Source organism: Adiantum capillus-veneris, chromosome 26 (genome assembly GCF_014529385.1).
Source record: "Adiantum capillus-veneris isolate H3 chromosome 26, ASM1452938v2, whole genome shotgun sequence".
Classification (NCBI taxonomy): Eukaryota; Viridiplantae; Streptophyta; class Polypodiopsida; order Polypodiales; family Pteridaceae; genus Adiantum; species Adiantum capillus-veneris.
The window spans coordinates 102,742,045-102,769,781 of NC_140956.1; the positions used below are offsets into that span (position 1 = coordinate 102,742,045).

Genomic DNA, 27,737 nt, shown 5'->3' on the forward strand with positions numbered 1-27,737 from the left:
AAATTTGCTCCTCCGTCATATCATGCTCTTTGTTGACACTTTTGAGAGTCTCAATTGAGAGCTTGCAATCATCAACATTGACCTATTTGACAAGTTATAGAAAAGAGTCGAGACAAAGTTAGCACATGTGAATTGGGATGCAAAGCCATAGCCCATAGGAGTCAAGAAGTAAGAGGGTTTAGTTGTCTAGCCATAGGCATCTCATGCATGGAGTGCAACATTCAGAGATTGGAGCGACAATAGATGAGCCGCTCCAAATGCTTTGTTGATAGTTTGTTACGAATTTTGATGTGGATAAGCGAGTATGCGAACCAATTTCACTCGCATGCACCGGATGAGCAATCCTATATTACATTCAAGAGATAGTGAGTAACTAATACAATTTATGAATCATGAGTAAGAGAGATTCGAGAAATTAGAAGGTAGATACATTATAGTCTATACTATATAGAGTCTAGAGGTAGGTAGAGAGAGAGAGAGAGAGAGAGAGAGAGCGAAGGCCCGAGGCTTAAGAGGGTTTACTTGTCCAAGAATCCTTAATGCAACTCTTTGAAGATGAGGCAATTGGTACCCAAAGCTCTCCCACCAAAAAAGAGGCTTTACCAAGGACTCCCTCTTCCAACATATGGTAGAAGTAAAAGCCATGCCTCTTTGGTCTCCAATAGTTGATTAGCTCTTGAAGGAATGCGCCGTGATGCTCTTCGGAGAGAGCGTTGGGAAGTAAGTTGCGGCTCTCTTCTTGTAGCACTTGGTTTATAAAAAGGTCCGGCTTCTTGTAGGCCGGATGCAAGAGAGCCGCAAAGTGGTGAATGGGCCTCTTCATAAAAACCCACCTTTTGGAACAGAAAGAGGATGTCATCCCTCTTGGGGGAATCTTCAAAGACATTACTACAAAGAGAGAGAGAGAGAGAGAGAGAGAGAGAGAGAGAGATTAGGCATAGTGCAAATTAGCAAAAAACATAGAGTCGACTTGAGAATGGAGAGCAAAGTAGATATCGTGTCTCATCGTGTAATAGACTTGGACACTCCAAGTCAAGAATCAACCGCGACAGCACCAAATAACCACTTCAAAACAATTCACAGATCAAAATAGATTTGCACTGGCCCGGCGGAGTTCCGTGCCTAGAGATATTGGCCCCAAAGACTGGCGCCCCTTTCGGTATTTCTTTTTATCTTAATGAATCATCAAAGTACAAGAGAGCGGTTAGGGTTTCATCAGACTCTGCGTCCAGATGCTCTGAGAAGTGAGGCCCTCACCACTAATTTAAAGGTTACAAGGGATGCCCAAAAGCAAAGCCCCAAAAGCTTGAAAGCAAAAGCAGATTCTCTCTCTCTCTCAATGAGAGTCAGTAAAAAGCAAGTTCTCTTTTTCTCTTTCTTTCTCCCAAATCAAAGCGAAAAGCTGAGATGTGCGTCACTAAAAATTTCTCAAAAATAATAATAATAATAATAATATTCCACCTCCGCGATTTCCAAAAAATAAGGGTTTCTGTTGTCCGCCACGTCATCACTTTGTGACATACCCCCCTCTTGAAAGCATTGTAATCGACCGCGATTACGCCTGCAAAACCGACAAAAGCCATAAACCGTCTTAGCAGACACTGACTGTTAGTACTTACGTACTAGGAACACACATCTAGCACATGTACAAAATCGACAGGGCACATCACACGACATCACAGGACATCACATGACATTCAACATTCATTCGGATCTTAGACCATGATTTATCGGCAATGTAGCTAGCAATCACATCTAGGTCCAATCGGGACCTCATCGATGTCCAATTGACTAACCCCTATTGCAACCATGTCTATTCGAGACCAATCAGACCAAAATGCTGCAGTCATTTCGTCTATCAGTTCCTGCACTCACAAGAAGTCAAGAACAAATCAGTATCATTATCAGGAATTCCATTTCATAAAGTCATCCAGCAGAATACTGTCAGCTCTCAGTATCCCTGAAGCTCAAAGAGACATCAGTGACTTTAGTATCAAAATCGAGGCATCTGATGACAAAGGAGCGGAGTAACTCCCCTCTTGTGCATCCCATTGCACCAGATCTTCGGCCAAGCTGAGTTTCTGGGTTCCGTTTGGAGTAGACTATGCTAAACCAAAACATCGAGGTAAAGTTTCACAATCCGATGAGTATCTGCTAGGTCCTCCTCCTCCATCCACTTCGCATCAAATGCAGGAAAGTTCTTGAACTAAACCAAGAACCGCCTTCGGACTTTACCTTTCTTCGTATCCGTATGTGCCAAAATCTGTTCAGGAACAAGGATCTCCTCGTTTTCTTCCACTGCGGATTGCTCATCAAGCTCCCCATCATCAGGGACATCACCCTTAGCAGGGTTCAAGAGACTCACATGCAATGCATTGTGAATCCTCCAAGTATCTGGCAGTTTCAATCGGAAGGAGACATCATTCATCTTTTCAGTTATCTGGAAAGGTCCATAGTATCACATACTAAGCTTTGGAAAAAGCCTCTCCTTTCCCTTTTTCTTTCGTAGGCGTACCTTCTCAAAAGTAAGAGCACCCAATCATCCCCCTTCAATTTCAAGTCGCAACGATGGTGATCCACTACCTTTTTCTGTCGTTCTTGAGACTCCTGCAAAGTCTCGCGAACCTTGGCAAAAGTCGTCTCCAAACCTCGCGAATATTCATCCGCTTCAAATTTCTAATCTTTCGTGCTCAGGAAGGATGGAACCTTCGCAGCACTTTCAACAATCACACATGGCGTCTTCCTCGTCGAAGAGTGTATCGTGTTATTGTAGGCAAATTCCACCAAAGGTAAGTTCTTTTCCCATTGAGTCTTCTCATCCGAGATACAAGACTTCAATAAATCTAAAATCACTTAATTGGCAATCTCAAATTGCCCGTCAGTCTGCAAGTGGAACGATGACGAGAACTGCAACCGCGTGCCAATGTTCTCCCAAATTGCCTTCCAAAACAAACTCATAAATCTGGGGTCTCTGTCAGAGATAATCGTCTCAGGCGTGCCATGTAATCGGAAAATCATCGTGATCATTCTGTATTCTCGGGAGATCAAAAAAATGAAATCCATTTCAATATTTTCCAAGGGGCGGGTGGGTATGGGTAAAGGCTGTAACAATCCCTGTGCCTTATGCCTGTCAAACTTGACCTTCTGGCATACCAAGCAACTGCGCACAAACTCTTCCACATCCTTCTTCAGTCTCCGCCAAAAGAAATCTCTCTCTACCCCTTTCATGGTGGTAGCAATGCCGCGGTGACCCGTAAAAGGTGGACAGTGGCAATCAGTCATAACCTTTTCCCTCAACGGCTGTGTAACGCACAACATAGTCTTGTTCATCAAGTAGCCTTCTCGAAGGGAGTATCCAGCTACTGTCTCCCCATCCCGTATCCGTGTGAAAATATCTGCAAAATCTGTATCTATGGCACACTGATCGACCATATCCTCGAAGCTCCTATGATGTATCGCGGAAATAGCCAGAACCAACGGTTTCCGAGACAAAGCATCTGCCACCACATTCTTCTGTCCCTACACATGGACAATCTGGAAGTGGAACTGTGACAAGATGTTCACCCACCGCATCTGCTTTTCCGAAAGCTGCTTCTGTGACAAGAAGTAGCGCAAACTCTGATGGTTTGTAAAGACAGTAAAATCCGCTCCGAGTAGGTAATGCCGCCACTGAGTAAGAGCGTGGATAACCGCCAAAAGCTCTTTCCCATAGATCTGTGCTGTCATCTCCGGCCTAGAGAACAAACGGCTCTCGTAAGCTATGACATGGCCTTCTTGCATCAAGACCGCACCCAGACTACGACCACAAGCATCACAAAATACTTCAAATGACTTCTGCAAGTCCGGCAAAGTCAAATCTGGTCCTGTACTGAATTTCTCTTTCAATGTCCGAAAGGCAGTCACCTCTGTGGGTCCCCACGAAAAAGGTACTCCTTTCTGTGTCAAGGTATGCAAAGGGGAAGCAACCTCTGCAAACTTTCGTATGAACCGCCTGTAGTATGAACAAAGTCCCAAGAAGCTTCTAACTTCATGGACATTCCTCAAATCGGGCCAATCACCGATAGTCTCTATCTTGGCCGGGTTCATTTGCACTCCTGCTGTTGACACAATGTGTCCCAAAAAATGTATCTCTGGTAGGAAAAATTCACTTTTCTTAGCATTAATCACTAATGTGTGATCTCGTAATGCCTGAAAGACTTGAAGCAGATGATCTCTGTGTTCTGCCTCATTCTTGGAGAAAACAATGATGTTGTCAAAGAAAGTGCCAACAAATAGCCTGTACTCTAGAAAAATCCTATCCATCATCCGGTTAAATGTCGCAGGAGCATTGGTTAAGCCAAAAGGCATCAACAAAAACTCAAATAACCCAAAAGTCGTCCGAAAAGTTGTCTTGTAGACATCTCCTGGCGCTATCCTGATCTGATGATATCCACTCTTCAAGTCAATCCTGCTAAAACACGAGGATCCCTGTAACCTGTCGAGTATATCATCGATCCTAGGAATCGGAAATCTGTTCTTGATGGTGATTTCGTTGAGAGTGCTATAATCGATGCACATTCTCCAAGATCCGTCTTTCTTCAAAACCAACAACACTGGAGAGCAATACGGTGAAGTACTAGGCTGGACAAGACCCTTTTCCAAGAGGTCTTTCACTAAGTTCATAATCTTTCCATTCTGTACTCGGCTCACACGGTAAGGTGGCCGATTCGGTGGCATGCTTCCAGATATCAAATCAATGGTATGATCTTCAGGCCCTCTCAAAAGCAATCGGCATGAGCGTGGAGAAAAAATCTTGGCGTTCTTTTCTTCAGGTCAAAACATATTCAACCTTTATCCATCGTTCAGTTCTCCCAAAAGAATGAGTAAGAAAACTCAAGTTCATCAAGTACAATCTCTAAGCCCTTCATTTATCAAAGTCGCTTTCTCGGCCCGGTAGTCAACCACGGCGTAGTTCTTGTGGTACCAAGGGATCCCGAGTAGAACGTCACTCGCGTGCCCTGAACACCTCTGTCATTGCAAACAAAGTTTGCCAATGCTCGGTGTAATGGCAACATCCCATCCGGGTGCCAGTCGAACTACCTCCGCCTGTGGCGTCAGTCTGTCGGGCGTAGTTCCAAATCGAGCCGCCAACTCCAAGTGAAAAGAAGTTGGCCTTGGCTCCTTCAAAAGAGCTTCCTGATCCTTCACTTTGCCCCGAAAGCGGCAAAGTTTGTACTTTCATTCATTAGATTCGGTGCAGGTCCCACGCCATGTGGTACCAGTTCTACTTTTCTATCTGCCTTTTTTGCCACATTCCTCAGTTGCTCTCGAACTCTCAGACCTGTCGTCGTCTTTATCATTCTGTTCTTTCTATGCCTTATCAGGGCACTTCGCGGAAATATGTCCATGTTCCCCGCATCCAAAGCACTTCCCCTCTCTGATGAAACGATCTCTCTCCTCAGGAGTAAGCTTGGGTCGTGCATCCTTTTTCTCTGGGTTGCTCTTTTTCTTTCTACTTTCATTCCCAGAAGTCTGTTCGGCTTGTTGTGTCATGGCCTCATCTGTGGGGTAGGTCAGACTGCCAGAGTGAATGGCAAAGCCCCGCTTCGCATGACTCATCAACTCCTGAATAGAAGCTGACTTCTGTTCCAAGCAGTGATCTCGGATCTCTGTAGGTAGACCCAAGGTAAACCGCTCAATCTGTTCTCTGAATGAGATCTTCTTGAATGAAGAGGCGGGTAGAAAAGAGCTCCAGAATCTTTCACAATAAGAATTCACTGTATCGCTCTTGGTCATCCTGAGATGGTTCCAACCAACTCGTATATCTCGCTCAAACTCTTGAGTCAACCAAGAAGAAATAAAAAGCCTCTTGAATTTCAGCCATGTAACTGGCACAGTCTTGCTTAATAGAAGCGTGGACCACCAAGTACGAGCATTCCCCTTAAAGTCAGAGGCAGCTCTCCGAATCTTGGAGTGCTCTGAATAGAGTCCTCCCGCGAAAGCGATGTCAAACTGCTGTATAAAAGACAAAGCCTTCGAAGCATCTAAGTATCCTGAAAAGTATCAAACTTGATCGAGTGGCCACCTTCCTTAAACTCTCGGACTTTCTTGCTTTTATCTTCGAGAAAGTCATACTGGTTGGCTTTGTAAAAATTCTTCTTGTTCGCATAAAACTTTCCGTCATCGGAATCTGAGCTGTCTGTAGACGAGTCCTCAGTAGAACTGTCAGTCTCTGGGCGAGATGTAGCCTTCTTTGCCTTTTTCTTGCCCTTTCCGAAGCTTTGTGTCTTGCTTCGCTTTTTCCTTTTTCTGTCTTCTTCGCTCTAATCCGAGGAGCTAGAAGAACTGTCAGATGAAGAAGAAGAAGAACTGGGTACTCCTTCAAATCGAACACGCTTCTTCTGTTTCTTTGCCTTGTCAAATGTCGACCGACGACCCAAATATCCCGGGAAGTCAGTGCCTTTCTTCTGCTTTTTGCCGTGCTTTTTGCCTTTCTTTTGCACGTCGAAAAGCTGAGCAATCCATGCATCAACCACGTTCTCCAGTTCCTGCTCCGTATATTTTCTTGGAGGCAGAAGGTTTCTTGAGAGCGGGTTTCGGGAGTGGTGTTGTGGTTCTCTGCCACTCCATCTGTACCTCTTCCAAAGAGGTCAAAGCGAAAAGCTGAGATTTGCGTCACTCAAAATTTCCCCAAAAAAAAAATAATAATAATTAATATTCCGCCTCCGCGATTTCCGGAAATTAGGGTTTCTCGCAGAAATTAGGGTTTGCAGGAATTTTAGGGTTTCTGGCAGAAATTAGGGTTTTTGCTGTCCGCCACGTCATCACTTTGTGACACATCGGATGGACCATCAAGAATGGTTGAAGCCTATATTTCCTTGTATGCAACCTCCATGAAGTGGTGAAGAAGGCCTATGGTGGATCCCTCCATGTCGGTCATTCAGAGCACTTTGTAGATAGGCAAGATGGCTACCACTAGACCCTTCACCTCTTCCCAAAATTCTTCTTTGAGGGAAAGTCGTTGGATGGCCTTTGCCTCTTGTGAGGTTGCTTGGTTCTCTCCTCCACACCATTGCTTGAACTCATCGAACACCATGGTTTTTGGCACTTTGTTTTGAACATCGTAGAGGTGCTCAAGAAGAAGCAACATGGAGGCAAATCGTGTTGCCGAGGGCTTCTTCAATTCCTTGTCGGAGTACGTGCGATAAATTGCAAGTACTCTCACCTTGGCATTGATGAAGTTGACGATAGTGAGGGCTTGGGTGAGAATGGCCTTCACCCATTCTAGTTCTCCTATGTATTCTATGAGAAGATCGAGGCAATGGGAGGCACAAGGGGTCCATACAATGTTCTTGTATTCAGCCTCAAGTAGTCGACTCATGTTGGTGCAATTGGATGCATTATCGACGATGACTTGCACCACATTTTCGGGCCCAGCCTGCATTGAAGAGAGAAAAAATTAGAACACTTATAAAGAGGGCAAAAAAGTAGTAAGTACATACTACATATTGCACAAGAAGTGGGGACAACTTAAACTCTCACCTCTTCTATTGCTGCCTTGATATGCTTGTAGATGAATTTTCTCGTGACCTTCTTGTCTCTTGCCCCGCATCAACCGCTCGCAAGAAGTAGGTGCCAAGAGGGCATGACACGAGAGAATGGAGCACCCATATTTTGCCCATCCGGCTCGCACGGGCTCAAGGGATTCATGTCCGCTCTTCGTCGAGCTTCTTGGTGCGCATGTCGGCATAGGATGGACCCATCCACCCCTCACATGGACCGACGACCGCAATAGCTTTCACCATCCTCCTCCACCGCTCTAGTCGTAGGATGTTAAAGCAAGATTACACTCAATGATGGTGCGTACAATCTCAATGTCCGCAAGCCTTTGTCTCTCTTTGAGGAAAGACAATGGACCAGAGCTCAAACCCACCGATTGCGAGAGAGAGGCTTGCCTTGCTTGCTTTGAAGGACGGCCACTAGCACTTGCCGACACCTTCTTCTCCGTGGTAGCCATTGAGCTTGTCGTCACGTCACCGGTTGCAATGGAGGTAGAGGGAGAAGGGCTGCTCATATCCTCCTCCGAGTCGGTAACATCAATGTCGGGCGCCACTATCTCCTCTTGGGCTCTCTTCATCCCCACCTTGCGCATTTTCAAGGGGAGATACTTCTTCTTGCACTCTTCCAAAATGTCGTCGGGTATATTGGGACATGGACAGGCTTCACCTCCCATCTTCGTTAAGTGGATGATGAGTCGAGTGGAGGAGGAGGTCGTGATCTTGAGACAATACTTGCAAGTCCGCAAACGTTTCGTTTGTCCCTCACCCTCTCATAGCAATGGCGATGCTTTTCAAAAGCTTCATGAAGAGGGGGAGGCATGATAGAACACTTGGAAGTTGAGAGACGTAAAGCTTGAAAGTTGAGAGGTTTACGCAATAGAGATCTTGCGATTTTTTGGTATGGAGAGAGGAAGTGTGAGAGAGGAAGACTCAAGAGGCAAGCTTCATGGAGGAATGGAGAGCTATGAGGGAGGAATGGAGAGCTATGAGGGCCATAGCAAATTGCAATCTCTCATGACTCATGAGAAAGCTTGAGAATGACTCATGAGCTTGAGCCTTGAGTTGGAACTTAATGGAGAAGAAGAGAAAGAGGGCATCCTTATATAAATTTAGAGTGTAGACAATGCCACAAGGCAGGCACCACGTGCCAATAGAAAAGAACAGACTAAAAAGACTTTTATCACTTCAATAACTGAACTGAGAGAGAGAGAGAGAGAGAGAGAGAGAGAGAGACGACACGCAACACGGAGTGGCAGAATTCCACTCCAAAGAGTATTGGCCCCAAACCTTGGCGCCCCTTTCGGTATTTCTTTATATTGCATCAACACAGTATAAGCCGGTACTATAGACTCCGCACCTTCTCCAAGACGCATGCTAGAGAATGAGCCCATGGCCTCATATGTTAAGGCCCTAGGCCCAAAAGCAGTTTACAGTGAAAAGCTTCAAACTCAAAAGCATCTGGTCCAAAAGGAATGCCCAAAAGCTGCCAATGTAAATCACGAAAATCCGTACAACTGCCACGTCAACAATCAACGCAAAGTGCGGAAATCCGTACAATTGGCCATGTCATCATGTCAACACAGTTTCCGGAGCGTCAATACAGGTCTGCCACATCATCAATTGGTTGCGCAAGCCTTTGTGTGTATGTGTGTGTGTGTGTGTGTGTGTGTGGGGGGGGGGGGGGGGGGGGGGGGGGGGGGGGGGGGGGGGGGGGGGAGGAGGGGTCTTGCTTTAATTTAATTCCTTTATGTCTCTTGGGCCCCATCGGACGGGGTCCCATAAGTTGGTAGGACTTCTTCTTCTATTGTTGCTTGTTCTTCTTAGGGTTTAGGCCCCTCAGCCGAGATCTGAAGGTTGGCTCTGCTCTTCACTGACTTGACACGGCAACACCATCCCCCCTTCTTGAAAGAGAGTAATCATCCGCGATTACAGCATATCTGCAAAACAACTCAAGTTAGCTTAAAAAAAATTCCGAGGGACATTCAATTTGCTCGTTTTTTTTGTTAAAGAGTTGGCTTCTCCTTTTGGCTCTTTTGATCAAGGAGTTTGCTTCTCATTTCGGCTCTTTTGATCAAGGAGTTGGTTTCTCCTTTCGTCCAGATTGGAACTCTTGATATTCCGACGTAGTAAAATTAGACATCACACCTAGACCACACTGATCTTCCACGGGTGTCTTGATGCACTAAAATTACATACCCAAGCAATCTCATCCAATTAGGAATATTCAGTGGTTGGCACATCACAATGCAACACAAATGCTCACATATGCACGTTACAAGACATAGAAACATAAAGTTGCCGATGAACACTGCTCCCGCGTAACCTCAAAAAGGTCCGAGCCGGGAGATATTCAACGACTCCCTTATCACTCCTCCCGCATAACCTAAAAAGGTCCGGGCCGGGAGATAAAGAGGCCTTTTATAACCAAACGCCCTCCCAAACCGTAGCCTGCGTCGTTTGGAGGTGCTAAGAGTAAGCTCCAAGGTCAAAGAAAAAACGGGCTTTGAAGCCATTGACTTTGCCATATGCTCGACACAATTCATTTGTACTCTCAAGGCGTATGCCATAGATATCAGGAACTAGTCCAATAGCTCTAGCTCTCTTAGCTCGAGGTGGCCCGGGGTTCTGTCGATCGTTGGTGCGGGCGTCGGGGTCTATCAGTGTGATGGAGACAACTAGAATGGTCATACCTTGTTTGAAAACATCCAAAGCACCAGCCTTCTTGTAGTAAGGTGTCTCGTTGTTGAGGCGTCAAACGAGGCCTTTGTGGTTGATTTTCACGAGACTCGAGAGAATTTGTTCTTTGCTGGCGAGAGTTGTGGTTAGTGGCCGCGGAGGTTCTTCTGTGGTAAACTCCAACTTTCCCTTCATGAGCTTGTACCCGACCGAGGCATGGTCCATAAGCTCTTGCATGGTAGAGACTTGCTTGGAGAGACAATATTCCTGCAATGGAGATGGTAGTCCAATGGTGTAGCGCTCACACTGGTCCTCCAAGGAAATGAGCTTAAAGGAGGACACCGGAAGGTACACGTCGAGAAACCTTTGGTTATAGTCGTCCATGGTTTCGGTGGCACGCATTTTCAAGTTGCCCCACTCTGCAAAAATCCAAACTTCAAACATAAAAGTCATGTCACTACGTGCAAAAACTATCTTGAAAGCTTGCCAGGTCCTTGGAGCATGCGGTTGTGTCGCGATTGAACTCCACCATTGCATAGCATTATCTTTAAGAAATCCCACTGCTCAAGAATCTTGGATTCTTCTATATAGTTCCCCAAAGCATAGATGTTGTCGAATTGCTATAGGAACTGCAAAGCTTTCTTGCAATCTCTCACCCCGAAAGAAGTGAAAAATTTGATTGTCGTGCCGCCATCTTTGAAATCTTTGGGTTGGTTAGTTGTGTATCCTAGGTACAGATAATAAGGGTATCCATATGGGCTCCAACCATTGTAGCCTGGTGGCGATGGTGGTGGTGGAGGTGGGGGTAATGGCGGTGGCAAAGGCGGTTGCACTGGATCAGGGTCACATGGCTGCACCATATTCCTGAAGACTTCCCCGATCGGAACAGACGGCTGAGAAGGTTGCCGGTTGGAAGCTCTCGTACTTTCTGGTGTCGGAGGAGGTACCACCTAGGGTATCAGAGGGGGTAACATGTAGTTCAAAAATTGTTGAAAACCTTGCAGCATCGGAAGATTCTGCTGAGGATGCCACGTAAGAATGTCGTTGAAGCTCATCGAGCAGAAACTGCAAATATTCTGTTGAATCCATGAATGCCATGTCTTGGGTTCTTTATGGCTTTATGCCCTGTAAGACGGGTGTCACGTGACACATCCCAACCCTATGTGTCCGTGGACAAGCTACACCACAGCAGGGTTCAATCAGTCCAGTCAAGTCTAGATAAGCAGTGATCTGGCACTTTTGTGAGTCTATTCGTAGACCGTGCATGCCCAGTCACTTAGCATAGATGCATATCCTCCGGTTGCACACAGCATGATCATCGGAATTCCCTTCAGAATCCATTAGCATCAGTTAGGGGAATTTTCCAGTGCATTTAGCTTATTTTCCTATTTATTGGGATTTTCACTTATTATTTTTAAGTGACTTTCCAACAACAGTAGGTAGGGCAATTTTGCCAAGTTAATATATAAGCAAACCCAAGTTAGCACTTTCTGGTAGAAGAGTGAGCAGGAGCTTCCCGCTCAACAGGCAACTTCTCAGCAGTACCCCCCTCAGCAGTAGACCCTCGCCATACCTCTCACCATCCCCTTGGCGTTTTCACTCACAGCAGATCCTCGCCATCAAGTCCCCCCTTCTGGCGCTTGTTTCCCCTGCAGATCAGCCCCTTCCTTAGCGTTTTTTATCACCACGATCTGCCCCAGATCAGCGTTTTTACTAACGCTAAGACTGCAGCAGATCAGCCTTTTTTGGAGCATAAAGACTAGCGTTTTTGGCAAGAGAAAACCAGCAGGTCAGCGTTTTTGAGTTTCTGCCCAAACCAGCAGCAGATACCTAGCGTTGTCAGCATTTGACAAGAAGCAGAGCAACCCCTTGAAGCATTGCAAAGATCCACCGATTTTCAGCCAAGAACCATCGACAAAAACAGTCATTTTCAGCCACGAAGACAACCCCGAATTCAGCCCTAGAAGATCACAGATTCAGCCTTAGCCGTCGTCATCACCGTCGTCGTCATCGGCATAGTCCCATTGCATCGGTCCATTGCATACGCATCGTACACCTTTGTGCAATCAAAGTAGACCACTCTCGCCGACGAGAGTGGGGCCTTCGGAGGAGGGTTTTACAACCTCTCGGTGTCGTATCTCTTCTCTTTCCTTCTCTCAGTCTCATTCACTTGCACGCACAATATCCACTCACTTTGTTCGTGATCATAGCACTCGCCATAAGACGGAAAGCTCTCTCTTTCCCTAAGAACTAAAAGGAACCTTGAGAAATAAGGATCACTAATCTTGAGAAAATACAACATTCATTCTGCTGCACCTTACATTGGTATCAGAGCTTTGGAAGTGTTCTGCATTACTCAAGGAAAGAACCACAAGAACCACAAGAATTTTTTTTTGCTTGTTGCGATCGCACGAACCCAAGTTTACTTGGGCGTGGCGATCCCTAATCGTGTTTTGTTGAAGAGTGACAGGAATCCCAAGAAAGAAGGGCTTGTCCAGCCTCCCCTTGTGTCTCTTTCCACTCATTGAGAGCGGACCGTGCACTTAGCGGCCGGCCAATCGACGTGAGGTGGGAAAAAGCAACCTTGGTGTGAGCGCAAGGCCGCCAAGGGGTGCGCCCGCAGAAAAGGGTAGAACTCGGGTGAAGAGAAGATCCTTCTCAACGCGATTTACAAGCGAAAGAAAACCTCAAGAACCCCAAGACCCGCAAGAACCCAAGTTCTTCGTGAACTTAAGAACTCAAGACCCCCAAGAACCCAAGTCCCTCGTGGACTTAAGAACACAAGAACCCACAGGAACCCACAATTGCAGAATGGTCATCACGCGAAGCGGAATGGATACTTCGCTTGGAGGTGATGAGCATGAGAGAGGCGAAGAAGAATTTTCCCCACCAGGAGGTTTTTCCGACCCTCCCCCTTTTCCATCTACGACAAGGATTGCGCTAACTCCTAGGGAGGAGTTGGACCAAGAAAGAGAAGCAAAAAGAAAAGCCTACGAAGAAGACATGGCAGCCATCGAGCTTAAGTACCAAGAAAGAATGGCAACCATAGCGCGTGAGAGCGAGCAAGCACGCTTGGAAGCCAGAGAAAGACAAGCAAAATTTGATCGTGAGAACAAAGCCCTCAAAGAACAGAGCGACCGACAGAACAAAGAGATGTTGTGACTTTTTTCTCAAGTACAGACGTACTTTGCACAGAATCACGAAAAGGAGACTCTCTCCGTCTCTCCTTCTCCAAAGCAGGATACACAGGATTTGCATGATTGTTCGAAGCATGATGATTTGAAAGATAATGATTTGCATGATGATTTGGATGAAAAAGACAAGCATGATGAATTGCATGCAGATGATGTGATTGTTCACAAGGATGATGTGTTAGTTGATGCTTTTTCTAGCAAAGCTAACCTCGTTGTAGATTCAATCAATCACCAAGAATCGATCTTGGCTTTCGAGTCGAGGTCAACAGATCCCCCACAAGAAGATTCGATAGATCCCGAAGAAGAGATCTTGGCTCTCGAGCCTTGGTCCAAAGAGCCATCACAGGAAGTATTATGTGTTCGCATGATTGATACGCACGCATTGTTCGAGTGTTTCATTCGTGAAGGTTTCCTGTATTTTAGTCAGCATCGTTATGTGATCCCTTTTCCTAGGCATGACATATTGTATGTTGAGCACGTTTCTCTCATGGATGAGCACGAATGTATGCAGATTGTTCATGAAAAGTTGAAAGGGTTGTATGTCAAGAAATCACAATCCATGTCTCTTCCTTGGCATGACACAGTTTCCGAACGAGCACATGATTGTATGAGCACCAAGCATAGGCATTTCCATTGTGCTTTGCCACAGTTGATAGATTTTGATCAAACAGAAAAGATTCGACCTCATTGTTTGCATGTGTTTGATGAACGGGTTGCCACTCCGTCTCTATGTTCATCGACATTGCATACACAGTCTTTAGAGAAGACAATATATTTTTCCTTCACTTTACATGGAATAGGTATGTTCATGGTTTTGTGTTGGAGATGGTTTCAGGAATTTTCAGCCATGGAGATTCTTGAAGATGAAAGAAGCACGACTCTAAACGAAGTTGAAGCATCGAAGGAGGCACGGAAGATTTGTGTCGCTTTCGGCGCGGCCCAAAGAAGCAAGCGTTGCAGACCTTTATGAAGTTCAACTACCGCTCAACCCACACAGCAGAGTGGGCCGGCGAAGAGTCCCTTCCAAGATTCCGGATGCTGTTGGCGATCTACCTCAACACCATACAATTCGGTACCAGTACCTCACTTTGAAAAGGAGGGGATGTCACGTGACACATCCCAACCCTATGTGTCCGTGGACAAGCTACACCACAGCAAGGTTCAGTCAGTCCAGTCAAGTCTAGATTAGCAGTGATCTGGCACTTTTGTGAGTCTATTCGTAGACCGTGCATGCCCAGTCACTTAGCATAGATGCATATCCTCCGGTTGCACACAGCATGATCATCGGAATTCCCTTCAGAATCCATTAGCATCAGTTAGGGGAATTTTCCAGTGCATTTAGCTTATTTTCCTATTTATTGGGATTTTCACTTATTATTTTTAAGTGACTTTCCAACAACAGTAGGTAGGGCAATTTTGCCAAGTTAATATATAAGCAAACCCAAGTTAGCACTTTCTGGTAGAAGAGTGAGCAGGAGCTTCCCGCTCAACAGGCAACTTCTCAGCAGTACCCCCCTCAGCAGTAGACCCTCGCCATACCTCTCACCATCCCCTTGGCGTTTTCACTCACAGCAGATCCTCGCCATCAAGTCCCCCCTTCTGGCGCTTGTTTCCCCTGCAGATCAGCCCCTTCCTTAGCGTTTTTGATCACCATGATCTGCCCCAGATCAGCGTTTTTACTAACGCTAGGACTGCAGCAGATCAGCCTTTTTTGGAGCATAAAGACTAGCGTTTTTGGCAAGAGAAAACCAGCAGGTCAGCGTTTTTGAGTTTCTGCCCAAACCAGCAGCAGATACCTAGCGTTGTCAGCATTTGACAAGAAGCAGAGCAACCCCTTGAAGCATTGCAAAGATCCACCGATTTTCAGCCAAGAACCATCAACAAAAACAGTCATTTTCAGCCACGAAGACAACCCCGAATTCAGCCCTAGAAGATCACAGATTCAGCCTTAGCCGTCGTCGTCGTCGTCGTCGGCATAGTCCCATTGCATCAGTCCATTGCATACGCATTGTACACCTTTGTGCAATCAAAGTAGACCACTCTCGCCGACGAGAGTGGGGCCTTCGGAGGAGGGTTTTACAACCTCTTGGTATCGTATCTCTTCTCTTTCCTTCTCTCAGTCTCATTCACTTGCACGCACAATATCCACTCACTTTGTTCGTGATCATAGCACTCGCCATAAGACGGAAAGCTCTCTCTTTCCCTAAGGACTGAAAGGAACCTTGAGCAATAAGGATCACTAATCTTGAGAAAATACAACATTAATTCCGCTGCACCTAACAACGGGAGCGCGCCCGATGCGCGATGAAGTAAGGGTGCGAGTGGCTAAAATGTCCGGGGTCGGGCGCCAAAGATACTTCAATAAAAATTCCAATGGTGCCTGGTTTGCTTTGTCTGCTCTTTTGTGGGACCGATATGCTTTCAGAAAAGCACACGCCTGATGCTCTGATATCACTGTCACAAGGCGGGCACTGCTGCTAAATTGGCTTTATCTGACAGCAAAATAATTCTAAATGAATTATTGGATTTATAAGTGAGAGGGTTTTCTCGCTTAGGACACCAAGAAACTAATTCTAAATGAATTATTGGAATTTTAAGTGAGAGGGTTTTTCTCACTGGAGACATCCGAGTACAGAGTATTCCTAGTGCGTCATTCAAAGTAATGACAGGAGCACTGAGAACGGGAATATCTGTAAGGCCACCAGGAACGGGTACTTCTGATGCGTCACATCGGATGGGTGACAGGGAGCATCGGAAAGAAGTATCCGACCATCCTGGAACGAACATCTCTGATGCGTCATAGGATGGGTGACATAGAGCATCGTGAAGGAGATTGTACCGTAAGTTCGGTAGGAAAGGACTAGGTGATGGGTATTCCTGATGCGTCACAAGGTGGGTGACGGGTGCATCGGAAGGGGAATATCCATAGTCGGGAGGAAATTCCGAACTGTGTTAGAATTGTGCACAAGGAAAAGCAAGCACTTCAATGAAGATGGGTTCAGAGGAAACTTTGAGGAAAAACAGATGCTTTCTGAGAAAGCTAGATTGCTTTTCGGGAAAGCAGATGCTTTCCCGCGAGGAAGTTTATGTTTGCATTGCAATCGTGCGTGTGATTGCATCCAAGGACGCCTGGGAAGTGCTGTGAAAGCATTGTTTATAACTGATAAGGTTTATTGAGTTTTTGGGCAGGTTCAGACTATTTTTAAAATACGTCGGCCGCCCATTGAATAAGTGGGCAGCCATCTGATAAATAAGGCAACAGATCAACCAGCGTTTTCTCTCTCTCTTTTTCTGGCAGAGAAGTGAAAAAAGAAAAAACGGCCGCGATCTCTCCGCAAGCAGCTATTCGTGCCCGTAGCTAGGAGCTATAAAAGCATCACATGCCCTTACTCAGAGAGGAGGACCAATCTTTGCGAGGAGGAGATGCTGCTGCAAATTTCAGCCGTAAAGAAGACGTTGCAGGTGATGCCCATGGCTGCCCTAAGTGTACCAGATGTCGTCAAGACCCAGTGCGCGAGTTCCCTCGCGAAGAAGTGCCTACGAAGCGTGTTTCCATCGCGACAAGTTGCTGTTTTTCTCTGTTTTCAGCCCATAAACGTCTTAGACGGGGCTGATTTACGAGAAGGAACCCGAGAACACACCTCTATGTGTGTAGGATTGGAAGAGAGGATTTTCTATAGAGAGATCTCTTCCGGAAAATTGCTTTTCGAGAACGGAGTTGCGTTTCGAGCGTCGAGACTTTTAAGGTAACGATTTTCATGTTATGAACTCTGAGTATTTGTTTGCAGGTGTACTTCGTCTTAGTGAGGGAGTAGGAGCAGAGGAAGGTATGAGCCTCTGCAGGAGAAAAGCGCTCTGAGGAACTAGAGCCGGATCAGCCCAAGGGTTTCGTACCCGAGTTTGGGAAGTAGATCCACGGATCGGAGAGAGGTAGTCTCTCAAGTTGTGATCCGGAAGTTGGGATTCCCAAGTAAGGACTTCGTGTCCGGGAAAGCAGAGTTGTTCTGCGGGAAGAGGACTCTGGAAATAGAGTTCTAAAAGAGAGTTGCAAGGATGTCATGCCCTGAGTCTGGAAGGTGAGATCCACAGGCGAGAACCTTGATTCTCGAGGAATTGGAATAAGGAACGGAAGCTCCTTGGAATAGGGTTTTGCCCTAGGAATCGGAAGCTGAGGCTTCCGGGAACCATCTAGTCTTATTCTAGAACGAACGTGGTAATACGTTCGGTTCAAGTGCTTGTATAGACTTCTCCTCAGTAATAAAGATACTATTACGGGGGGGGACCAGCCCATCTTCTGGTCCCCAGTACTGTGTCGATCTTCTCACTTTATCTCTCTCTCTCTATCTATTTCTCTCTATATCCTCTGGCTTCAATATTAAGTGATAAATTTTATTTATCCGAGTATATTTTATATTGCTATGCGCTCCCGTTTGTGACAGTGGTATCAGAGCATGGTCTCCTCTCTTTCTCTGTAAAGGAGGACGACTCTGGGAAGATTCGGGAAGAAGCCATGACAAGCCAAGAGAGAAGTAAGCACGCAAAACCCTAAGTTCTGCAAGAAAAGCTCGCAGAGTTGGAATTTTTTTTGTTTCCTCTCTGCAAAGAAGTCGACACAAGGCTTGGGATTCTCTGAGAAGGCGACAAGAGCATGATGCTCAAGAACCTAGAGAATCCAAGAAGCGGAATACTCGAGATTCTTCAGAATCCAGAAAATATCCATGAACGTCAATCCAGAACTATAGCCATGAAATCCCGTCATTCCGGGAAGGATATGAAGAAGGTCTCTAGACCTAGGAACACTTCCAGTCAAGTTTGATACTTTTGACGGAAGGGAAGATGCCCCGAAAGCTACCGCATTGATTCGACAAGTTTGAAGTTGCCTTTGCAAACGGCAATTTCTGAAAAAAGCGTCGAAGATGAGGCATGTGATTAAACACCTCAAGGGGATTGCAAGTACTTGGTGGTATACCAAAGCTCTGCAAGGAACTTACAACAAGACTTGGATTCAATTCAAGGCTGAATTTTTTTGACAAATTTTTTTCCTCTATGCTTTGAAGAAGGCATCCAAGAAGATTGGGATCAGTTTGCCCAATAGGAACACGAGTGAGTCAAAGCAAGTAGTGGTTCACTCTTGCCAAGGTAGCTCCATTCTTGATCCTCTCTGAGGAAGGAAAGATGAACAAATTTAACGAAGGACTTTTGCCCGAATTTTGTAAATGCATCTGCAAGATACTTTGCAGCAGATGGTGGAGTCAACAATACAAAGCTGAAAGTGTACACCTTAGTGTACATAGAATCCAATCCCCGTGGTGGGACGGGAAACATTGAACACAGAAAGTTTGGAGTAAGGGAATTAAATCTAACTTCTGAGTTCTTGAATAGAAGACCCTTGAACTTTAAGTGAGAGGGCAGGTTTTTAATCAAAGTTACATCTTTGAGGAAATCATAAAGTGCATTATGCTTGTTTGCTCTTTTGCACGAGGTATGGTTGTGTCTAACCAGGACAATCACTCTCGAGTGTTTATGAGAGTAAGGTTGAGTCAGAACATTGTTTATACGATGAACTGCTTTGCTTAACCATCCGGAAGGTCCATGATTGATCTGGTATCCGGTAGTTCTTCAACAAATTACTTGCTATTGCGGGTAGGAAATTATGAAGGAACCATTCTGAGTTTTCAAGCAAAGAAAAGCTTTCATGAAGCTTGAGTACTCTTTAAGCCCACACCCCCTACCCGGTAAGGGAAGATATGGTAGTGCTTTTTGCACAAGTGAATGAACACTCTCTTTACGAGGGAAGGAACAAGCGACGACTACGGCCTGTGCTCGAGGAATCCAAGGATTAAAATCCTAGATTATTTGATGAGCGGGTTTTGCTCTAAGATCGAGCCAAGTGATCGTCAGGTTGAGCGTCTTCGCTCTAAGGATCTTACGAAGGGAAGGTAATTTCCCAGGTTCATCAAAACTCTAACACAGCTTAAGAATTATGTACACCTTTGGGCACATGGATAACACACGAAGATGCAGACCTATGCCAAGGTGGGTCATCTACCAGTTGATTTTTTTTCTGCTGAACGGAATGAGATGAACCAACTTCCTTTTCAAGAACTGGACAAGAGTTTGTTATACTCTCTTGAGCGCCTTTTTGCGCGCAAGGATATTCCGACACGAGAATCTCTATTTGAGATGTGTTTGGTAGAAGGAATTTGAGTTTCTCTACGGAGAAGAGGTTTTCTGATGATCGTTGATCATTGAGTACGCTATGTGCCTTTACCATTACAATAGCAACTTTTGGTTGCGGTATATGTTTCTCCATGAGCAGGTCAAGTAGCATTTACATGTTGCCGGAATAAATTCAAACTATTATGTTCGTAAGAATATAGTTCGCCAACCACTTCAAAATGGTAAGAATCAAAGAGGGTTCGCTCTATCGTGAACCAGGTTTGAACGTACGTTCAGAAAATGCTATGGCTAGAATCCTATCTGCCTGAGATTTTGCAAGGCGTCATTGATGCTCGCAAGGTGAATCATTTTTTATGATTTTGTAAGGAAGAGACTCTAATGGACGTCTGGAAAACACTGCTGGTGGTAATAACTCGCAGGAGGAAAAGTTTGGAAGGAAATGCCGCCGTGCACAAGGAATCTTCGGATTGGAACCGTCCGCCTACGTTGAGCGACGGCCCGGAACAAGAACCTTCTTTAAGGTGATCGCAAATTGTGAAAGAAAGACATCGAGATTAATACTCTATGATTTGGGCATTCCCTATCTGGGAGGACATAAGAGGTTTAATACCCTCTGGACTAACAGCGCAGCATTATGCGCAAGGACAGATATCTAGATTGATTTCTAGGAGGATTATTCTTCTCGGAAAGACGCGAATGACGAGTTCTTACATGGCTCGTAAGTTTAATGAATGGTGAAGGATATCCTCGAGGTACTAGAGGAAGGACATGAACCGGTAAGGTAAGTATTGAATTATTGAATTTTTGAATTTTTGAATTTCTGTTTAGTTTAATTTTTAAGTTCTCTTTTGAGAAAGGACCAGCTCAACTCACCATTGAGCAAGATTTGAAATTTTCCGGTTTCTCCCCGGCAGTTCAGTTGGACCTCTACAATTGAGGACAACTGTTTATAAGTGAGAGGGATGTTGCTAAATTGGCTTTATCTGACAGAAAAATAATTCTAAATGAATTATTTGATTTATAAGTGAGAGGGTTTTCTCGCTTGGAACACAAAGAAACTAATTCTAAATGAATTATTGGAATTTTAAGTGAGAGGGTTTCTCTCACTGGAGACATCCGAGTACAGAGTATTCCTAGTGCGTCATTCAAAGTAATGACGGGAGCACTGAGAACGGAATATCTGTAAGGCCACCAGGAACGGGTACTTCTGATGCGTCACATCGGATGGGTGACAGGGAGCATCGGAAAGAAGTATCCGACCATCCGGGAATGAACATCTCTGATGCGTCATAGGATGGGTGACATAGAGCATCGTGAAGGAGATTGTACCGTAAGTTCGGTAGGAAAGGACTAGGTGACGGGTATTCCTGATGCGTCACAAGGTGGGTGACGGGTGCATCGGAAAGGGAATATCCATAGTCGGGAGGAAATTCCGAACTGTGTTAGAATTGTGCACAAGGAAAAGCAAGCACTTGAATGAAGATGGGTTTAGAGGAAACTTTGAGGAAAAACAGATGCTTTCTGAGAAAGCTGGATTGCTTTTCGGGAAAGCAAATGCTTTCCCGCGAGGAAGTTTATGTTTGCATTGCAATCGTGCGTGTGATTGCATCCAGGGACGCCTGGGAAGTGCTGTGAAAGCATTGTTTTTAACTGATAAGGTTTATTGAGTTTTTGGGCAGGTTCAGACTATTTTTAAAATACGTCGGCCGCCCATTGAATAAGTGGGCAGCCATCTGATAAATAAGGCAACAGATCAACCAGCGTTTTCTCTCTCTCTTTTTCTGGCAGAGAAGTGAAAAAAGAAAAAACGGCCGCGATCTCTCCGCAAGCAGCTATTCGTGCCCGTAGCTAGGAGCTATAAAAGCATCACATGCCCTTACTCAGAGAGGAGGACCAATCTTTGCGAGGAGGAGATGCTGCTGCAAATTTCAGCCGTAAAGAAGACGTTGCAGGTGATGCCCATGGCTGCCCTAAGTGTACCAGATGTCGTCAAGACCCAGTGCGCGAGTTCCCTCGCGAAGAAGTGCCTACGAAGCGTGTTTCCATCGCGACAAGTTGCTGTTTTTCTCTGTTTTCAGCCCATAAACGTCTTAGACGGGGCTGATTTACGAGAAGGAACCCGAGAACACACCTCTATGTGTGTAGGATTGGAAGAGAGGATTTTCTATAGAGAGATCTCTTCCGGAAAATTGCTTTTCGAGAACGGAGTTGCGTTTCGAGCGTCGAGACTTTTAAGGTAACGATTTTCATGTTATGAACTCTGAGTATTTGTTTGCAGGTGTACTTCCTCTTAGTGAGGGAGTAGGAGTAGAGGAAGGTATGAGCCTCTGCAGGAGAAAAGCGCTCTGAGGAACTAGAGCCGGATCAGCCCAAGGGTTTCGTACCCGAGTTTGGGAAGTAGATCCACGGATCCGAGAGAGGTAGTCTCTCAAGTTGTGATCCGGAAGTTGGGATTCCCAAGTAAGGACTTCGTGTCCGGGAAAGCAGAGTTGTTCTGCGGAAAGAGGACTCTGGAAATAGAGTTCTAAAAAGAGAGTTGCAGGGATGTCATGCCCTGAGTCTGGAAGGTGAGATCCACAGGCGAGAACCTTGATTCTCGAGGAATTGGAATAAGGAACGGAAGCTCCTTGGAATAGGGTTTTGCCCTAGGAATCGAAAGCTGAGGCTTCCGGGAACCATCTAGTCTTATTCTAGAACGAACGTGGTAATACGTTCGGTTCAAGTGCTTGTATAGACTTCTCCTCAGTAATAAAGATACTATTACGGGGGGGGACCAGCCCATCTTCTGGTCCCCAGTACTGTGTCGATCTTCTCACTTTATCTCTCTCTCTCTATCTATTTCTCTCTATATCCTCTGGCTTCAATATTAAGTGATAAATTTTATTTATCCGAGTATATTTTATATTGCTATGCGCTCCCGTTTGTGACAGGCACCACGTGCCAATAGAAAAGAGCAAAATGAACAGACTCTTATCACTTCAATAACAACTGAACTGAAAGAGAGAGAGAGAGAGAGAGAGAGAGAGACGACATGCGACACGGAGTGGCGGAATTCCACCCCAGAGAGTATTGGCCCCAAACCTTGGCACCCCTTTTGATATTTCTTTATATTGCATCAACACAGTAGAAGCCGGTACTCCAGACTCTGCACCTTCTCCAGGAAGCATGCCAATGAATGAGTCCATGGCCTCATATTTAAAGGCCCTAGGCCCAAAAGTAGTTTACAGTGAAAAGCTTCAAACTCAAAAGCATCTGGTCCAAAAGCAATGCCCAAAAGCTACCAACGTAAATCACGAAAATCCGTACAACTGCCACGTCAACAATCAACGCAAAACGCAAAAATCCGTATAGTCTGTCATGTCATGTCACCGCAATTTTCGAGCGTCCGTACAGGTCTTGCCACGTCATCAGTTTGCTACGCAAGCCTGCGTGTGTGTGAGTGTGTGTGTGTGTGGGGGGGGGGGGTCCTGCTTTATCTTAATTCCTTTATGTCTCTTGGGTCCCATCGGACAGGGTCCCATAAGTTGGTAGGACTTCTTCTTTTGTTGTTGCTTGTTCTTCTTAGGGTTTAGGCTCCTCGGCCGAGATCTGAAGATTGGCTCTGCTCTTCACTGACTTGACACGTCAACAGTTTGTGACACACACTTGCCCTTGAACAAGAAGAAGAAGAAGAAGAAGAGAAGAGAGTTTAAACGCCGTAGGAAACTATCCCAAGAGACCTTAAATATCTAGCCGACAAGGAGAGTTGAACTCAAGACCTGTTATTCAAGAGGGAGAGTTAGAGAGAGAGAGAGAGAGAGAGAGAGAGAGGCCTAATGGAATCCAAGGTTGAAGGACCAAAGCAATGAGAAGAGAGAGAAAGAGAGAGAGAGAGAGAGAGAGAGAGAGAGAGAGAGAGAGAGAGGAGCCTAATGGAATGTAAGGCTGAAGGACCAAAGCCATGAGAGAGAGAGAGAGAGAGAGAGAGGAGCCTAATGGAATCCAAGGTTGAAGGACCAAGGTCCAAAGCAATGAGAGAGAGAGAGAGAGAGATGAGGCTCAAGGCATGTGTGTGTGTGTGTGTGTGTGTGTGTGTGTGGGGGGGGGGGGGGGGGGGGGGGGGGGATCATACGCCAAAAGGCAACCCAAAATCCTCCCAAAAAAAAATGCAGTCAAACAGTCAAACTGACCATTGACTGGTCAAATGGGCCCAAAAAAACAACCGGACGGATCGGATGCCATCACCGGACGGGACGGAATCGGACGCCACCGGATGGATCGTCCGTCGCACAAGAACAACCCTGCTTGTATAGTATACAACCTTTCTATTTTAGTTTGCAACCACAAGAGTCACACTTGCGCAATTGTTTACGAAATCCAAATCACTTATTGCAAATGATGAGAGTATTGCACTCTCACTTTGATCATGTCCCCATTCTGTTTCAAGAATTATGGTTATCTGTTAGCCGAAGCTTTGCAAGCCTCATCATGTTTGCTCTTCGCGTGCGAAGGCACACAAGACAAGGACTCGTTTCCAAAGTACGCCACTTTTCATGCCTCTCGTATTTTGAAGTTGGTCACATAGATCCTACAAAGGTTGATTCACTTGGTGGATCAAAGTATTATTGGATACTGGATGATTTCTCTAAAAAGATTTGGGTTTATTTCTTGCTAAGAAGTATGATGCCCTCTCTAAATTCCAAAGTTGGACTAGTCGAGCTAAAAACCAAACTGACTCTAAGGTCTCTATCTTGAGAACTTACAATAAAGGTAAATTTATACCATTTGACTCTTAAGGGCATTCAATGGCAAACCTCTCTCCCTTACACCCCTCACGAGAGGAGAATGGTGTTGTGGAGAGGAAGAAGAGGATAGTGAGGGAGATGGCACACTCTCTTGCAGCATGCCTCTCTCTCTCCCTCTTTCGGGGTAAAGTTGTGGCAACTCTCACAAAAGTGGTGGACAGCATCAATTCAAAGGAGGTATTTCCAGGTCGTAAACCTACTATCTCTGTCTTTCATGTTTTCGAATATGCTGATCATGTTCATGTGCCATATGCTAAGCAAGAGAAAAAGTTATGTATTTCGAGTCAATGCATGACGTACCTGACACTTAGTTCTTTCCAACATAGGACAGACATAATTCGAGTCACCATCTATGTTGAAGCATCAATTTTATTATTCGAAACAAAATGTCCAAATCTTGTTCATTTGTAACATCTACCTAAGTTTCTATCTCGAAAATGGGATATATGTTTTGCAAAACACGTGTCCATTTGCAAGCAATGACATTAATAATGCAAGAAAAAAATCTTAAATTCTCTTTTCAACCCGTATAACTTTTCACATTTGTGAAAAGAATCTATTTTCTTGCAAAAAGGTCTGTATTGAAAGCTCCTTTAGACCCTTGTCAATCACTACGTGAAGACACACATAACACATAGGATTGGACTACACTAGAAACTCCATTGCAAAGAGAGTAAAAGAGAGAGACGAGAGAGCTGTTGCACACTAAATAATTTGATCATTAGAATTTAGAGGCAGCAAATCAAGTAGTTCAGATCAAAGAGAAGGGTAGTGAACCTAACCTTAGCAAATGTGGTGCTAACTCCAACACCCGACTAAAAGCAATGACAGCATACTCATGTACACAGAGATTCCAAGAGGTTGTTGAAATGGAACATTCCTGAAGCTCATCGGACATTTCGGTCAGAGTTCTATGAGCATAGCTTTCCCTTAAAGCATCAACCATACTCTTCACAATGCGTGATAGGAGATGCCGAAAACAGCCTGCTATTACTACGGTGAGCTCTGGCCTGAGAAAAAGCTCCTGACACATGTTTAGTACATCTTCGCTTGTGAGAGTGCTTCCCTGCATATAAAATTAAGAGCCCCGGGTTTCATAAGTGCAACAAAGGATCAAAGACTTTCAAACCACAAAGTGAAAAGCGAGAACGCATCTCTCACCTTGGACAAGAGTGCCGTGATTGTTGGATTCTCATTCAAAAGTGGGAGGCGAGCTACGAGCCTTTGCAGAGCCGACATGTTCCTTCTGCCCTCCATTGAGCTCGAGTAAAATCACGCGCTATATCGACCAAGGGTGCAGCTGATTGAGGTGGCACAGAAGGATACAAACCCACGTAACTCTCTCTCTCTCTCTCTCTCTCTCTCTCTCTCTCTCTCTCTCTCTCAGCATGAGCACATAGCTCCGGCCAGCTAGGTCTCTCTCTCTCTCTCTCTCTCTCTCTCTCAAACACAAACACAGACACTCAAATGGCAAGGCGGCGTTGCCTTCGTAATAAAGTTAATACAGAAAATCCCTCGCTCCCCGGCTGCGCTGAGCTTGCTTAAACCCTTCGTTATTAAACCTATGGGAAGGCTGTCTCCCCAAAACGAAAAAAAAAACTCTCCACCAAAACATGACTAAGGGTCGGTTCAGACCAGCATTCCTTGGCCAAAGGGTCATCGACACCTCGATTTTTGCCCAAAAAAGGCCAAAAAGGAGCCAATTAAAAGATACCTACAAATGAAGCCTTGTCGGCTGAGAAGAGAGAGAAGATACTTGGGGGTGCCGGCAACCCAACGGCTTTCTCGGGCCTCTACTTTTCCCGTTCACAAGAGGTGGCAGCAAAGTTTCACAAAGAAGCCAACGTGCAGTATCTCAACGACTGAAAAGAATGGAGCTTCGGAGTTGATTGGTTGGTAGCTTGGTGGGCTAGCATCACTGCATCATGCACTACCACTGTACTCGGAGAGCTTTACCTTTCGGGGAGGGGTCTCGCCGACTCTCGGGGTGGGTCTCGGAAGACAAGGTCACCGTTTTGTTTATTGGCTCTCTTGTTGGAATTAGGGTTGCAGAGAAACACACACAGCTTGGAGAAGACGAAGGAAGATCAAGGCACACAATAGAGAGTGTATTACTTAGTGTGCAATGGAAAGATAGATAGCCCTAGAGTGATAGGCGTATATACAATGCACGGGGGGAAAAACCTCCTAAAGAGGGAAAAAATGCCCCGACGGTCCTAGTGTGTTCACACACATCACTACCACATGTATATGGTAACAAATCCCCCCTGGAGTGATGCGGTGAACGAGAGCTGGCACATGAGTAAAGGGAAGTTCCATGCCCTGAGGACAGGATCAGTCTACAAAGGGGAGTAAGCCCAAAGCTTTGCGGAAAGCTTCAAGCTTCTCACAAGACAATGCCTTTGTGAAAAGATCTGCAAGGTTGTCATGTGTTGGCACATAAGCCAAGCTGATCTCTCCTATTGAGAGCCTCTCCCTGACATAGTGGTAATGCACCTCAATGTGCTTTGTGCAAGCATGAAAAACTGGGTTCCTCGCAACTGCCAATGCGCTCTGACTGTCAGTGTAGATAGTGTTGGCAGTGTCCTGTCCAACACCCAAATCAGTCATAAGGCGTCTGAGCCATACACACTCAACCGTAGCTGTGAAGACTGCCCTGTACTCAGCCTCACAACTCGAAGTGGCCACAGTAGGTTGCTTCTTGCTCAACCATGATATACATGAATTGCCAAGCATGAAACAAAAACCACTTGTGGACACTCGCGTGTCAAAACAACCAGCCCAATCTGAGTCCGAAAAAGCATGTAAGTCTGGCGGCAATGATCCCCCCTTGGGATAAAACAAGCCAAGATGTAAAGTGCCACTAAGGTAGCGAAAAATCCACTTGACAGCCTGCCAATGCTTAGACCCTGGGCTATGCATAAATCTGTTGACCTGTGAGACTGCAAACTGAATATCTGGCCTCGTGTTGCATACATAAATGAGGCAGCCAACAGCAGTTTGGTAAAGAGTGACATCAGCAGGATCACCAGCATCATGTAGACTCAACTTCAAACCTGTTTCCATGGGAGTGGCAATAGGTTTGCAATCCTCAAGTCCAAACTTACATAGCAATGTCTCTATGTAACTTTTCTGACACAAGGCAATACCACCATCACACTGCTTAAACTGTATACCCAAATAATGATGCAACAGCCCCAAATCTTTCATCTTGAAAGTAGCATTCAAATCAGCCTTAAATTCAGCAATATGTCTCTCATTTGGTCCAGTGATCAGCAAATCATCAACATAAAGAACCACGATGAGAAATACATCACCCTCACGCTTTACATACAATGTGCTTTCTGTTGGACTGTTACGAAAGC

General features: G+C 45.4%; 1 protein-coding gene across 4 annotated transcripts in view; it reads right to left on the reverse strand.

The window, feature by feature from the left end:
• LOC147423921 (midasin-like protein) overlaps positions 1–25,925 on the reverse strand; it is a 238,227-nt gene extending 212,302 nt beyond the window's left edge. For 3 of the 4 annotated variants that reach the window (XM_086500903.1, XM_086500902.1, XM_086500900.1), the window contains exons 1-2: positions 25,534–25,921; positions 25,155–25,438 (exon numbers count right to left, since the gene is read on the reverse strand). In XM_086500903.1, coding sequence (XP_086357029.1) covers positions 25,155–25,438; positions 25,534–25,629 — 380 coding nt within the window. In that variant the 5' untranslated portion in view covers positions 25,630–25,921. Of the gene's footprint in view, positions 1–25,154; positions 25,439–25,533 lie in introns of all 4 variants that reach the window. The other variant, XM_086500901.1, reaches the window with a different exon arrangement.
• Positions 25,926–27,737: the final 1,812 nt, after the last annotated feature.